Source organism: Notothenia coriiceps, unplaced genomic scaffold (assembly GCF_000735185.1).
Source record: "Notothenia coriiceps isolate Sejong01 unplaced genomic scaffold, NC01 NC01_scaffold00038208, whole genome shotgun sequence".
Classification (NCBI taxonomy): domain Eukaryota; kingdom Metazoa; phylum Chordata; class Actinopteri; order Perciformes; family Nototheniidae; genus Notothenia; species Notothenia coriiceps.
Window position 1 is genome coordinate 79,620 of NW_011370909.1, and position 16,061 is coordinate 95,680.

Here is a 16,061-nt window from a genome sequence, read left to right on the forward strand (position 1 = left end):
CTATAAAGCGGTAGACATTCTCAGTAACAAAATGTCTCAGCGGGTATCACTGAGGTATTTAAAGCGATTTACCAATCTTTAGCAAATGACATGCAATCTTTACACTGCCAATCAAGGATGTCAGCACCTCATTTTAGCCGACAAATGGTCACAATCGATGCAACGTATACTGTATATATGCAAAAGAGAAAAGCTGTGAACTCTGCATACATTAACAGAACAACTAAATATTATTTTTATTCAATATCATGTGCATGCTCCATATAAATTCATATGCAACAAAAAAAGAAAAGGCTAGACTTATCAACACCATGACTATTTTGTACATCTCCAATTTTAACAGTGTACTATATTGTATAACTGTGTAGGTCATATGAGGCTAGGCAAGCATATTTCTATGGCACCTTTCAACACAAGGCCATTCAAGGTGCTTTAATATATGGGCATGCAAAGGATGTTCAAATCAAGAATACAGTAAAGTAGATCATGAACAATATTTCTTTCTATGAAACCCAAATCTAAAACAGATACCTGAATAAATTATACGTTAAAAATTATTTTAAATGTTTTATAAAATAAAAAAGATTCTACAAAAGGTGATTCCTCTAAACAAAATATAATAGTTGTAGAGTTATTAGCTTGCCAAAAGAGCTTTGTGACATCCCCTTGTCTTCCTCTCTAAAACTGAGAGTGAATTGAAATCCTAATCATGCTGATCATGGTTTTTTTAAGGACAGTTACAAAGGTCAAGATGTAACACACCCACCTACCTTCATGAATCTGAATGTTCTCCTGCTGAAGAAACTCTGATTCACAGAGAGGAGAGGAATAGAGAAGTAGACTAGTATTCAGTGGCCGTAAAGCTATTTTCAGTTGTCACCAATAAATCCAAAAATATGGTCTCTGCGGCGCTGCCAAACCAGCAGTCCCACTTAATTAATTAGAGAAGTTATTTCAACACTGTGGTTCTGTTTTCTCCACACTTCCTCTGACTGTCTGCCATGGTCTCTAAAGATGGTGTCAGACAACCCACGTTTCTTTTTATACAGCAAACACCAATATGTTCACAACAGTTTATAAACCTTTATCCAATAGGGGCAGCACCATTTTTAGCGTGTTAATTATTATGGACATGCTGTAGTTATAAGCCAATTAAATGCATTACAAAGCATTATAGCAACTTCATATGTATTTTGAGTGTTATCTTGTATATTCAATTATATATAATGCTTTTCCGATAACAACATTGAAAATGCCACATTTATATGTAGTATTTATATTTATTACAGACTGATGAATTTAGGCCTGCTGATTGTTCTTCCGGTGTCTGGCGTCAAAATGAATCTCAGTTTCACTAAGTCCATTGTATACCAAGATAAATGGTTCACAATAGTTGGTTATAAAAAGCTGTTTGATTTAGCTTTAAGTGGACAGATAAAATAACCCTTTTTTTCTTTTACTCTCTCCCCAATCTGTCATCCTCCCCTTTTCCCCTACACCTTTTTTCTCAGGTTTCATCGTCCTTCAGTGGACAGTGTGAGAACATCGCTCCTCCCAGCGTTTTACTACGTGTATGCCAATGTGTACTATGGCTTTTTATTCCTATGTGATGATGAAACATGTTCGTGTAGGGATAGAAGCCATTTTACACGGGGTGAGAGAGCTCCATGACAGAAGTGAGGGCCTCTCCTGAAGACTAGCATACGGCTGGATGAATGCGACTGTCTTCGGCTGAATGTTTCCCTGTAGTAAAGATACATTTACGCTCCTCGTTCAGTTGATGAGTGAGCTCATTTAAGTGCTGATCCGAACCATAGACTGTATATATAGATCTGAACACATCAAATGAAGACAGACTTTGTTGTATGTGCACCTGTTTTTCGTCTGCAGGCACAAGCTTCCCCTGCTACCACTGTTTGATGCATGTGGTGACAGCTGCAGTCCGCTGGGATGGAAGTTGGAACATTTGCAAAACAAGTCATGAACAAAAGAAGAAAAGAGCAAGTAGAGACCAATACAGATCTTTAATAACCATCTATAAAAGAGGCACTTAGTGAACCACTTTACATATTTTAGAGGCACTGCAATCCCCTTTCATCTCTCTCTGATTCTTTTGCACATTATTAAAATAAAACTTTGACATGAAGCATGACACCAAAAACAACAATCTACCTACAATATTATACAATATAAGATACATACAGTATAAACAAGATAAAGCACCTTTGTTGTAGTAGTAAATACTATTCATAATTAAACAGTTGGAGTTACAGACACGTTGATTGAGTTTGTGATTTGTGTGTGATTATCAGTGCATGGGAAGAACTCCGAATACAGGTCTTGGGACTGTAATGTCCTTGTATGCACCTGAAATTATACAATGGAAGCTTTCCTAATCTTGCCTTCTTTGCCTACGTATGAAGTATTTGAATGCTTTGCACAGTATCTTTAAAAAACAACAGAGAACCAGTAAAGACAGTCGGATGGATGAAGTGTAACTGCTACAGATCTTATGTTCCCTTTTGAGGACATTTTGCATTCACATTACAATTAAACACAATGCAGCACCAGAGGGTTTATACAAAAGGCTAGTATGATGAATGTCAATGCAGTACAGTAAAGTAAAAAATTAATACAAAATGAATATGTTGGAAGCATGTACAAAAGGTGCACAGACAAAGGTCCAGGAAAGTTACGATGTCATTTGGTCCTTTTTGCAGAAAGGCTTAATCTGATAAGATCCAATGCAAAATGAACATGCATTTCTTAGAAGAAAACATTTGACCATATGTTCAAGTAATTGTTCCCGTCCTTTAGGTAAATGACATATAATATCTAAAACAGATAATAGCCAACAAAGGAAAAGCAGAAAAGGAGTTCAATGATTTTCCCAACTAACATATTCATTTTTGACCCAAAATTCATATACGCCGTTCGTCCTCGCATTTGTGTAACAAAAACACATGTACAAAGAAGACATAAAGTGACTACGTAAGTATTTAAAGATAGCATTTCACAGAAAAAAGGCTGTGCAATCTCATTCACCATAATGAATTATATCTTAAACATTTATAACTGTGTCTCTTATTCACGGATCCCTCACGCCCCTCTCAGTTAATAGTTTCTGATGTGTCCTTCCTTAAAGGAATCTTAAAGCTAGTGAGTTTTTGGCCAAACAGCTGGCTTAAGAGGTGATTCTGGGACTCTGCTGTCCTGTAGGAATGGCTCTCTATTGACCTAACCCCCATCTTTGGCCTAGATTTATTCAAAGAATTGTTCATGGGAACTGAGGACACTTTTGAAATCGGGGGATGCAAAGGCCGCCCCAGAGGTCCCTTTTTGGCTTTGTAATCTCCGTTAAGAGGAATCTCAGCTTTCTTCTGTGTACAGCCGTCAAGCAAGTTTCTTTTTGACTGCAACCCCAAGTTTGAAGTCTTGCACTTGGAAACAATTTTATTGCTAACGACGTCGTCCCGCACTGAGGACAGCACGGGGTAGTCGTTGGGTCCATCTGCCTTCCTTTGCAGAGACTGATTTGCACACTTGCTGGGGCGACATTTTTTCTTGGCCCGAGAGTCAACACCAAAGTTCTCCTGTGTGGCTGGAGAGGAAACCCTCTGCAGGCTGTGGGGGGATTTCATGTCTTTCCTCTTCTTCTGTTGTCTCAACGGGTCTTTGTCCTCAACCTTGGAGTTGATGACGGGTGTGCTGTCTGTAGCCTTCATGCTGCCAGTTCTGTTTTTAGTGTTCTCCGTTGTTTTGGCAGGCGAGGCTTTGTCTTTCATGAGACTGCTACCTTCCGGCTCAGCACCTTGGGATAATGTTAGCTGTTTGCTGTCATTATTTGAAGCCTTCTGAGAGTGCTCATCATCACTCTGTTGATCCATCACAACAGCAGCTGATTCACGCTTCGCCTCAAGTGTCTTTGAAATAATTGGATTTTCTTTTAAGCTGACAAAAGAGTCTTTGCTAAGTGGAAGTGAATCTGTTTCCTTTTCAGTCTCAGTTGTGTCCCCTTCAGCAGAGCTATCCTCAGCTTTAACAGTGTCCTCCCCCACACTACTACTTTCTTTAGACGCTGACCATGAGGTTGTTTCTGCTCTAATGCAGACTGACACATTCTCTTCTTTCACGTCACATGGATCACTAATTGATTTCCCATTAGTGTCTTTATCAGGAAGAGGTGAGTTGGCTGTGTCAAGTTCTTCTTTCTTCGTTGCATCAGACTCTGGTGAGCCCATATGAATACATTTCTCCAGCTCTACAAGTAGATCCGAGTAGTCCTCAGCAACGTCCTCAGTCTTTACATTTGTGTGGTTTGTGTCACTGTGGTATTCATTTGTGATTGTCTGTGTGGAGTCGTCCGATGTGGACACGGAGGGTTTTGAAGACTCTGAGTTTTGATTTAAGTGCAGTGAGCTTACACTGGCGATGCCGCTGTCTGAGCTGTTTTCCTGCAGACTGTCAGAGAGAATTCTCCTCTTTTTACTCGCAGGCGAATCACATTCATCTTCTTTGGGAGCCGACGCTTTGACAGGTCTGAGAACACCTCGGAATTTGAAGATTTTGTTTCCCCCTGACAGGTGCTTTTCCATGTGACGATCAAACTGCTCCTTCTTTGAAAAGGTGTAGTTGCAGGTGCTGCAGATGAAAGATTTTTTAATCACATGCATGACATCCGCGCAGAGCTCACAGGTGTAGAGGGTGGTGTGTTTGGAATCCGGCTCATCCACCTCCTCATGTTCTCTCTTCAGGTGACCTTTGAGCTCTTGGGCCTCCTGATAAGAGACGGGGCATTTGTGACACAGGAAGATCTTCTCCAGATTGTGAACCACTAAATGTCTCTGCAGTTTGAATGGCTTGGGGAATTGTTTTCCGCAGTGGTGGCAGTCTCTTGAGGGGTCTTTGCAGTTTGGATGCATCTCCACACTTTTAGGTGTCTCTATTTTGTGGAGGACCTCGAGCGGGGTTAATGTGCTCTGCTTCCCACCTGCTCCACTGCTACTTTTAGTTTTGTGAACTTTTGGCTCAGCCCCCTCAGAGCTTTTCCCCTCTCCCACAGCGCTGTCTGCAGTGACAGCTTTTTCCTGTTCTTTAGTGGCTTTGCTGGATTCTCTGCTGGCTTTGCTGGGGCGGTGCTGCATGATGGAAGTGATAAAGTTCTTCACAGCTGTCTCCTGCATGAAGCAGCCTGGAATGCCTAACATGGAGCCTTGAGTCTGACCCCTCCGAGCGAACTGAGTGGCATGCTCTCGTAAATGTTCATTGTACATCCACACGTCCGAAATCTCCTTCAAGCACATTCCACAGGTCCAGATACCCGTCTTGTTCTTGGCGTGTTTCTCCCTCAGATGGTCTCTCAGCTGCTCCCTGGAGCTGAACTTACGCTGGACACACATGTAGCAGGTTGGAGGGGGGGAGGGGTTGTGGGAGAGTTTATGAAAGTTCAGCTCTCCCAGGGTGAGGAACCAGGTGAAGCACACTTTGCACTTGTACTGCTTATCTTTGACCTTTATTCCGCCGTCTTTCCGTTTCCTGCCTCGCCTCTCCATCACTTTCTTGGACTTTTCATCATCTCTGTTTTCCACGTCGACAGCTGCAATCGGAGGAGCCACTGACATATCTTTTTTCGGATCGAAGAACTTAATCTCAGGAAGTTGAAAGGTGGTGTTGATGTTTTGGATGTCAATTCTTTGGAAGGTTTGGATACTCTTTGTGACACATGGGTCTACGGTGTGGGGGGCCGAGGGCGGGGGCGAAGGGCTGGGTGGAGTTGGCTCCTCTGCTTTACAGCTGCTGGGGTCAGAGGTCACCGTTGAGCCTGCGTCCAAGCCACTGGAGCCACTCCATTCAATTGAAGATTCATCAACGGTGCTCTCGAGTGGATTCAAGGGGCTGTTGCAGACCTCTTTAACGTCCTCAAGAACATCCTGCTGATCACTTTGTTTAGCATCTGACACCTCCTTGACATCAGTCTTTAACGTGCTGTTGTGGCACATGTTCAACATGATGGCATCATCAATAGATATTGTCTCATATTCACAGCGATTAGTTTGACTCTCAGTGAAAATCTCCTCTGCTTTGTTTTCCGTGAACTGATCTTTACTTTGCATGAGAGTTTCTAAAGGAGGAGATTCCTGAGTAACATTTGTATCGGGCGTTAGCTTTTGTCTTTTGTTTCTTTTGCTGTACACCCTTGGGCACTTTTTCCTTTTTGCCTCGTCATCTCTGGGGAACAGCTGTGAGAATGTGGTGTCGTCGTCAAGTAGTGCCTTCAGATCAGGACTGATGCCGGGAGGACTGACAGGGGAACAACTCAAACAGGAGAGAGGATGTGCTTCGTCTGATGCCACCACTTTTCTGAGAATCTCTTGGGCAAGGCTGTCTTCTGAAGCTTTCTGTTCACACACTTCTTCCACAGCACAGCACAGAGTATTTCTTGGCTCATTGTCTACAGATAAAGCACTTTCCACATTACTATCTGTATAAATGTCATCATTTGCCATCTCCGTCATGCTTGTACATTTCATTTCTTCCGTATTAGTGATTTCATTTTGCTCCACAGTCTCATTTAGTACATTTGGTTCTTTTGTTAGAGATTGGGGTGTGCTGTTGAAGCCAGATTGTGTAGTCACAGCTTGAGGAAATGTTTCTGTTCCATTAACAGTTTTTTCATTGATTTCCATATGCTCTGCTGGAGATTTGCGCATTTCTTGTATTCCACTGCTTTTGAATTCAGGGGTTATAGCTTGAAGTAGGTTTGTTTTTAATATATTCAGAAGCTCATCAGAGAAAGGGTCTGTCTTGATGTTTACATCAGTGATTTTGTTCTTTCTAGCTTTGTTGTTCTTTGCTTTTGATGGTAGCACAGGGTTTTGATGGCCTGCTTCACCCACTGTCACTGCATTTGTCTCTTTTGCCATTTCCTCCGGGACTGAATCAGTCTCTGCTGCTTTAGACACGAGAGTGCTACTTGTTTCAGGCAGCCCGTGTATTTCTGTTGGGTAACAGGTCTGTGAATGATCTTTATGTCCTTTCTCTGTGGTTTGTGATGCTTCACAAATAAGCATAGTCCCCTGATGGCTTGATGTTGTGCTCTGGAGGCCAATGTGTTTTTCACTTCTGACCAAATGTTTCATCGCTTTATGTCTCTTTAACCCAGGCACAGTCCTGAAACACATTAGACAGATTTCACAGAGCTCTTTCCCCTGCTGAGCACTGTTCTGTGTCTTTTTTTGTGTTGTTTCTTTGTGTACTTTTGAATACTGGCCAGTCTGTATTGTGAGTTGCTTCTCTGATGGGTCTGGTGGAGGGGGCATTTGTTCATTTTCACAGATAATGAGTGGCTTAGAAGTGGGCAGACCATCTGAAATGTTGTTTATGAAGAGTGTACTATCTTCAGCAGAAGCCTGCTGAGAGCCTAACATATTTGGTTCATCCTTTCTTAGCGGGTCAATATTCAAAGGCTCAACAGGTCCAACTATTTCATGGTGAACCTGCAAATCTGTCTTTTCATTAACAGTTGAGGAATCACCCAATGGAAAACCTGAGGAGTCCATACCCTGCTGGAGGACCAGTGGTTCATCTGATAAAATGATTTTAGCTGCAGGGTCTGAGTTCAGTGATACCACCGCCTCTACTTCAGCTTTGTTGGAAATCAGTGCGGGGTTTACGCTCAGGTCACATGCTCCACAGTCATCTCTTGGACTCTGCTTGATGTCTGCATTCTCACTGTGTTCACTGGCAGGTGAAATGTAGTCATATTGATTCAGTCGCGGAGGTTCGTCTGAGATGCTGTTGTAGTTGAGAGGGCTGAGCTTGAAATCGCACATCGAATCACTCTTTTCTAGGCAATCTGACACTTCTGCTGGTTCTGCTGAGCTGGTGACTGGAAGTGGAGAAGGAATGCTGATTTCAGAGGTGGGGATTTTACACTCAATTACCCCCAAATCCAGAGTATGTGGGCTTATCAATGAATACTCAATCTCTGCTGTTGTGTGCAGTTCTCTGTCACTGTTCAAAGCCTCGTTCTCGTTGCAGTTTTCTTCTATTTTTATGGGGGACTGTATATTTTGAATCGAGCCTTGATCAACCGACATATCACTGGATTTGCTCTGTGACTGACATGACTCCTCTTCAACGTTCCAGTTTTCCAAGGTTGTTTGATCAGAGGCTGAAGTTAGAGGACTGGTTGGTGTGGCAGTTTGAAGAAAATCACTTTCATCATCCTCTTCTCTGCATGGTGAGTTTTGGTGACTTGCCAGGAAATCAATAGGAAGGTGTTCTTTGATGTCCTGAACATTTAAAATATCATCTTGTTTCTGAAAGCCAAGACCTGTTTCAGGTTCTAATGAATCTTCGAATGGCGAAACTTTGCAGGAAGCTCTCTCAATAAGGGCATCGGACTGTGGAATAATCAAGAGATGTCCCTTCATGGACGCCGTGTCTCTGAAGGGTGAGCAATGACTGGTGCTCTCTGTATTGGGTTCCACAAGTATTGGACTACAGGGCTCGTCTGTAGTGACGATCTCCATCGACAGAGCAGTTGTTGGACTTGCACTGTAAGTCTTAGCAGGGCTGCGGTTCTCACATGGAGATAGTCCAATCAAAGGATCCTGTTCGGCGGTTATTTCCTCGTTTACGCTGTCTGAGCATTCAACTCCTGAAATGACGAATGAACCAATGTCTTCAGTGCTATCTTGGTTTTCGGTGGAATGTTCTTTGTCTGCTGTTTTAATTTGCTCATCAATGTCGAGACCAATGTCAGGTAGAGCTGGTGATGAGGGCTGGCTAAATGATTGATCGGTGATCCCCTTCACTGCCTCTGCCTCCTCATATCCATTTGTGGTCAAATGTTCTGGACTGTTACCACTGTTTTCAAATAAGTGAGTCACATCGTACGCTGCATTACTGTCTCTGTCAGACTCTTCAACCACATGTGGGTCATGTGTCACCGCACTTGAGCAAGGAGCGGACTCAATCAAATGACTATTCTCTGTGATATCCTCCTCTGATGTGAATTTAGTCCCAGCCTTGCTCTCATTGTTTTCTGTGGGTTTACTTGGCTGTAATGAAATTGGCTGTTTTCCATCGACAGTGGGGTCAGTGCTGTTCGAGAGGGATGACAGTGACTCGTTCAGAATGAATTCAATATCGTCCTTCCGCTCATTGATATTTGGAGGTGATAATATATTCTCCTTCCCGGTAATTGCTTCTTTTTCACTGTGATCTTCTCTCTCAACTGCATCAGTTGCCTGACATTCAATTTCTTGACGTTGTTGACTTGTGAGAGTGGTGACATTCGGCTCCTTGTGTTCTGATATAATGGGTTCTTTTTTGAATATAGAGTCGGAAATCACCTCCAGGCTTTTCATGAGGTTTTCTGTGTACCTCTTCTGTTCTAAAATCTCTTCCTTTGTTTCAGTAGGAGGCTCTTTTTCAGCATCCCTCTTCACTGACTCCTGGTCATGGTGGAGCTGTCGGTGTTCAATATGGGAGGCTGTGGTGATGAAACTATCATCCATGTTTTCAGTGAGATGCTCAAGGGCTCCTGGTTCATTGTGCATTGGAGTGTTGGGACTGTGCTGCTCACCCATTAGGTCAAAGTGGAATGGGCTGGACCATGGTTCAGTGAAAGGCTCAGAGGGCAAACTGCTCACTGCTACATTCATGGTTTGCACAGAGCACTTTATATCCAGACCCCCACTCTCTGTCTCATCACTCAGACGTAAAGGTGAAAACTTGCTCATTTTCAGCTGTTTTGTGACATCCTGAGCTAGTAGGGTTGGGTTTTCCAGCTTAGTTGTTTGCAGCTGGTTTTCAAGCTCATTCACTATTCTTTTTATCTCTAACTCATCCTCTGATTCACATCTGTCGAGACTTTCACTGTAGTCAATTATTTTATCAGGCAGAGACAAAGAAACATGATTGTAATCTGTTTTCTTTTCGTTTGGTTTCTCAGAGCTGCTTTTGTACTGAGATATCTCATCTGGCAGTACAGGGCTAACTATAAGGTTCCAGTCTCTCTGTTCCAGAAAGGGAGAGAAGGGTGACACAAACTCTTCTTTTTTATCAGTCGTGTTCTCCATTGAATGGAAACCGTCTTTCTGAATCGGCATATCTGAGTAGAGGCCACTGTCAAATCCTGTAAGATCCCCGAACATTGATGAGGTGTCAAATGAAAGAGGGGATTTCAGGAGCCCCTGGTCCTGATCCAGGGGGTAGTGCATGAGGTGGAGCGTATCCTTTTGTATCAAAGGGCCTTGCCGCTTAGTTGGAGACAGGCACACCTCATCCATCAAAGAGGTGCAGAGGGATGCAGGCTTGTGTGCGTCTAGGTCATTGACTAAATGAATAGCCTCTTTCACCATGCAGACACTGTCACTCTGTTTTTCAAATGTGGTACTGTCTGATAGCTCTGGCTCTGTGGCTTGGGGCCCCTCGCCTTCTGTACCCTTTGTGTATGTGTCAATATTGAAATCAGGTTCTTTGTTGATGGTGTTAGAGTGTGAATCAAACTGTAGTGGTGTGCTATCTGTACTACTACAGTGTAAAGACAGCACGTGTGTTGGTTCTTCTTTGGTGCACGGATTGTCTTCTCTCTGTTGAGCGTTTTTGTCTGGATTTACTGTTTTGCCAGTTTCCTTCCTAGGAGACATTAGCTTCTCTCTTTTCGTATGAGAGCTTCTGCTTTTTTCAAAGTTTTTGATTATGTCTTTTGACCTTTGTGAGGATGACACTTGTTCATCAACTTCCGGATTGGACTGATTCTTTGGATCGTCTGTGCTGTCTGACAGAATGGCTTTGTCGGTATTGTACTTCTTGACAGGTTTAGAGAATGTCAGTGATAGTGTGCTGGAGTCTTTACATAGCTTCTGCGGGGAAGCCCTTTCATACGTTCGCTGCTCTGGGAATTCTTTCTTTTTGACATCTGTCTTTTTCTCACAGTCGGAGTCAGTGCGGTCAATGCTTTTGGGGCTGCTGATACCATCGCTTGAAACACTCACAGATGTGCTTACTTCACTGCTTGTGGATGACCTGCTACCCCTCCTCCTGAGTCTCTGGTGAGAAGCATGTTTCTCAGACGAGAGAGAAACCTCCTCACTCTTTTTAACCTCAAAACACTCCTTGGACTCATGTCGCCATGCTGCCTGGTCCCTCTCACTTCTTGCCCTCCACTTACACTCTTTTGTGTATGTGTATTTACACCGACTGCTTTGATTCAGCCGGCCCTGGCTTGCTATCTTAACAGGCTCACATTCATCGTCTGTGTCCGAGACGTAGTCATATTCTCCAAATGCAGGGTTCTGCACAGTGGGAGTGAGTCTCTCCATCACGAGGGAAAACTGGAGGTTTTTAGTTCCTTTAACATGGAGCTTATGAAGCTTATTTTTCTGTTGAACTATTTTGTGAATAAGTTCTTTGCTCCAGGTGCCCCCTCCAGAGTTTTTCCTCTTGCTCTCTTTCACTGCAGTTCTTGAGGTTGGAGATGTGGAGGCCTGTGCGGGTGTTGACCCTCTAAGTGCAGAGCTTTCCTGAAAGCTTTTAATGCCACAACGCTCAGAAAACTTGCTGGATAAGAGAAACCTTTGTGTACCTGTGTTTTCATCCTCACTCTTGCATAGTTTTCTCGTCTCTTTCAATGTGTTGTCTTGTTCCCTCGTCTTCTCCCTCGAGGCAATTCTTGAATTCTTATGAGAGACTTCCCTTTTTATGTTCATTCTCTCATCTTGTTCCAAATTCAGAGATATTTTCTCAAGCTTGCTTTCTGTGTACTGTTTATCAGCCTCAGGATTCTCAACATCAGAGTCATAAAAATACTTTCCCTGTGAGGAAGACCTGTCATCCTCTGCTGCCTGTTTATTTTTGCTCTCAAAGACCAGGGATTCTTTGGTTTTCAGGCATTGTTTATTTGATGTCGCTTTGACAGTGGTGAGGTCGTCATCAACAAATGCATCAATGAAACTACTGTCTATCTCTGCATTGTCTGATTGATATCCGAGTCCATTCAAAGCTTCTGTAATTAGGCTGTCTAATTTAGCATCCATTTCCAGCTCAGGGAGAGTGACAGGGAGGTGACCAGGTCCAGAGAACAGGTTGAGTTTCATTGGATCATCTTTGCTGTCTCCTTTTGTTTCACTGTCAGATATCAGTTCCCCATTTTTATTGAGGCCCAACAGAGATAGGTGAAGGTCAGATGGGCACCGTGACATCAAAACATTTGATACAGACGACATTGCTTTTGCCGGTTCTGTGTGAAACTTTCTGCTGTCTTCCATCTTTGATATGTCTTTGAGTTCATTTTGTGCAAACGTATGCTGAGCACAATATTGCTTATGGCCCAGAAAGGAAGCTAGGTTGTTGAAATTCTGATCACACTGCTTGCATGTCAGAAGCACATCTAACTGGTCAAGATTTGCTGCGGCTAATGAGGACGCTAACAGCTGATGTGCAGAGTATGGCGGCGGGGGCTGGTGATGCTCCACCCCAAAACTGTCCATGTAACCTTTGTTTCCATCCATATTAGCCTTCGGATGTGTGCTGTTTTGCAGGTAGCTCATCATGTCATCTTTGGCTCGGTCTGGCGCGTAAGGATGGTTTCGTTGAGCATCAGAATGAAACTGATGAGGGTTAGAGTTCAGGTGATCTGAGGGCAACTGTGTTTTGGGTATGGGCTGGTGATAATAAGAGTGAGGGGGGGCTGACTTTGACATTTGACTGTCCTCTGAACTGATGTTTACAGGACTGGTGGACGCTGGGGAGAGGGAGGAGCAGGTACTACTGGACGCAGCATTATGAACTGGTGAGGGCAAAGGAGATTCATAAGGTGACACCATCATTAGTCCCATAGGTGGGACCTGTAGTGGAGGATAGCTGTAGTTTCTCGATGCCGGTGCTGGAAGGGACTGGTTTAGTCCAAAATACACCCCCTTATTTTTGGATTCACATACTTGTGCGTGACTCATCTCAACTTTAAAAGTAGAGACTGTATTATTGCTATGTTTTACAGTCTCCTGTCTTTGGTTTAAAAACCCATCACTGGTTCTGCTGTTTTGAAAAGTGGCTGGGTTTTTCAGTGAGCTATGTTTATGTGATTTACTTTCCTCCTGCCAGTCAGAAGGGGAAACAATATAAGGCAGTTTCTGGTTGCTTATTTGTCTAGATAACTCAATTCTGTTTTGGTTGGGCATGGCAGGGGTTGGCCGTATCTGCTGCCAGGGCATTCTGCTATTTTTAGATGAACTGGACCTTTGGTCTGGTGCTGGCTGGTTCTGAAACTGAAACTTGTCATTCATATCAGTATACTGAATTGTGTTTTGTTCAGCTGGTGAATATGTCTTATTAGGCCCCTCCCATGATTGTGGTAACCTATTTAAAATCTTATTATTGATGTTTTTATCAAAAGGCATGGAGCCTGTGTGAATGTTACTGACTGGAATGTTGTTGAATGTTTTGCTGGGAAAGTGCATTTGGGAGCCTGGACCTGAAATATTTCTTGCATGGTGCACACTTCCTTGAATGTGTGTTCTTTGGTTGGCAGCTGTGTCTTTAGGATGACAGTTCCTCTTACTCCCTGAGGTGATGGCTGCATCCCGACTGTCTTCCAGTGCAATAGTGTCTGTGCTCTCGGGCAGGGCAGTTTTCCCCTGCTCCGACTGCTGTGAGCTGGACCCAGAGCTGTCACTACTGGCTGAGTCCTCGCTCAGATTCCTCGGACACTGGATAGAGGAAGGGACCCCCGGAATAAACTGAGACAGCGGGGGTTGAGGATAAGAGTTTCTATCCTCCGACAGCTGTTCATTACTAAACTGAGTGCTATTGTGAGCAATGTTTTGCCCTTCTCCAGTCGTAAAGGAAAAGGAGTTGTGGGGCACATGAACAGAACCCAGCGAGGAGTCTGTAAAGTCTTGGGTTTGGGGGTTCTGTTCACAGGGAAAAGAGTCAGAGGTTGATTCTTCCAGAAAATTATATCCATATTGAAACTGCCCAGACAAGAAGGCACTTGCCTTATTAGCATCTGTCAGGGAAGTGGATTTTTGTAATGACACCCCATAGTTAGCACCGTTAAAAGTCCTTTCAGGAGACTGCCATACATTAGATCCACTCATCTGAAAGTCAGCAAGGATCAACTGGCTGCCGGGCTGTGTGCTGTTGTTCTCCATTGAGGAAGGCTGCTGCTGCTGCGACAGGGGTGGATGTGGGTGGGATGAAACTCCACCTGAGGAACCCAGTGCCTGTGAGGTATAGCTTTGGGAGGTAAGATTAGATGAGGCCTCCTGGAAGCAGCGGCTATAGTTGAGGTCTTCTTGCTGAAGTTCGGCCTCCCTCTCTGGTATACTGGGAACGTGGAATCTGTAGCTGCCCGAGACTGGGCCCCGATTCGACTCCAACTTCTTGGGTGGCGTGACTTTTTGTTGTGGGTAGGCAATCCCAATGGTGGGGTTCGAGCGTGGATTTGTAATACTCAGTCTGTACAGCTGCTGCGGGTTGCCACGCTCCGTCTTCCCTGCTCGCTTCCCCTTCTCTCGGCTGCGGCCCTTTCCACTCGGGGACTGGGGGCTGCCTTTGCCACTCGACCAAGTCCTGTCAGTGGCAAATTTTGATCGGTTCTGCAGTGAGCTAAAGTCAATCTTCCCTGTCTGCTGTGGCCGTATGACAGCCTCACGCTGCTGAGGAACGTCCCTTGTCTTCTCTAGTTTGGCCCCTCTGCTGGCGGCTCTGGCATCAGTGCCTGTGCTTGAAAAGTGCTCTGAAGAATCCTTTGAGGTTTTGTCACTCTGCTGTTCCAGCGCTGTCCCTTCATCCTGCAGTTTGGACTCAGCGGCCAGCTCTTTAAAAGCATGCATCCGCTGAGTCTCTCCTGCCATGGTGCACAATGCGTGCTGTGAAGGCCTGTTCCTCAGAAGGGCTATCTGGGGGACAGGGGCATCATCCTCTGTGTGGTATGAATCACTAAACGTCCAGTGGCAGGAAGTGCAGGGACAGGGCCGCTCGTTGCAGGTTCATCTCTTCAGTTTCATCGCTGACAGCTGATGAGGCACCAGAGCAAAGCCAACCTGAAAGAAGAAGAGAACAGAGAGGATCAGTTGTCAAACGTTAACTGTTTAAGTTATACAAAATATTAAAAGTGATTATATCATGTGCTTTTCAAATCTTATCTGAAAACTATTAATATAGGCAAGCAAAGCATTAAACCACGTTCGCAAAATACTTCCTTTTTTAATATATCTTTAAAGTAAACCTTAAAAAACCTCATTCATTCTTAAATCCATGTAAGTTAAATAACAATATTCCTAGTTCATACCAGCAGAGAGCACTATTGCAGCATTTCACCGTGGTGCTGTCATTGCACAAAGAGCCAGTGTGATCAGTGGGGAGTTTCAGAATGCTGCCAAACTTATACTCCAAGTCTTGGAGATACTACTAACACTTAAATTCTCTATTCTTGACAACAAATAAGACATTTGAAACCAGTGAAAATAGTTTCTTATATGTCCTGCTTCACATCAGTGAAGTGATGGCTGTAAAAGTATCAGTCCTAATCCTCTACACAAACAGTCACACAAAGAATCCAGTTTGGTCTTGGAATGCTGAAGTTCACGACAGTATAAGGATGAGAAAAACACAGTATATGAATCCAAAATGTTCCGCCAGTAAATGAATCACAGACTCCTCTAGAGCAGGGACACAACAATGCCACAGTGTTCTGTTGCTACAGTTTTAGGTTTTCAGGCTGCAGGTTTAGATCATGGAGGAATATCAGGGATTATTCAGCAAGCCATTTGACAGTGAGAACTGTGGGCACACTGACGTTTTCTTGCCTTTCATCAGGCATCCCAGACACGGCTTCTCAGGTCCAAGTTTACTTTGGCTTGCCACTGCTCCTGCTTTGTTTGCGGTCAGACCAGATGAAACTTGGAGTTAGCACCAAAATGCAATTTCTAGGCCTGGAAAAGTTTCCTTCTATGCCACCTTCTTGTCTGTTCCCCCTGCTTTATCCACGGTATACTATGCTGGAGAGGCAGGGAGTTGGGATATACCATTATTTAGCCCGGAGGATT

At 43.9% G+C, this 16,061-nt stretch overlaps 1 protein-coding gene across 1 annotated transcript in view; it reads right to left on the minus strand.

Moving 5' to 3' along the window:
• Positions 1-1,668: 1,668 nt before the first annotated feature.
• znf469 (zinc finger protein 469) overlaps positions 1,669-16,061 on the minus strand; it is a 43,252-nt gene continuing 28,859 nt past the window's right edge. The window contains exon 2 of the mRNA XM_010797639.1: positions 1,669-15,056. Coding sequence (XP_010795941.1) covers positions 3,111-14,867 — 11,757 coding nt within the window. The 5' untranslated portion in view covers positions 14,868-15,056 and the 3' untranslated portion in view covers positions 1,669-3,110. The remainder of the gene's footprint in view (positions 15,057-16,061) is intronic.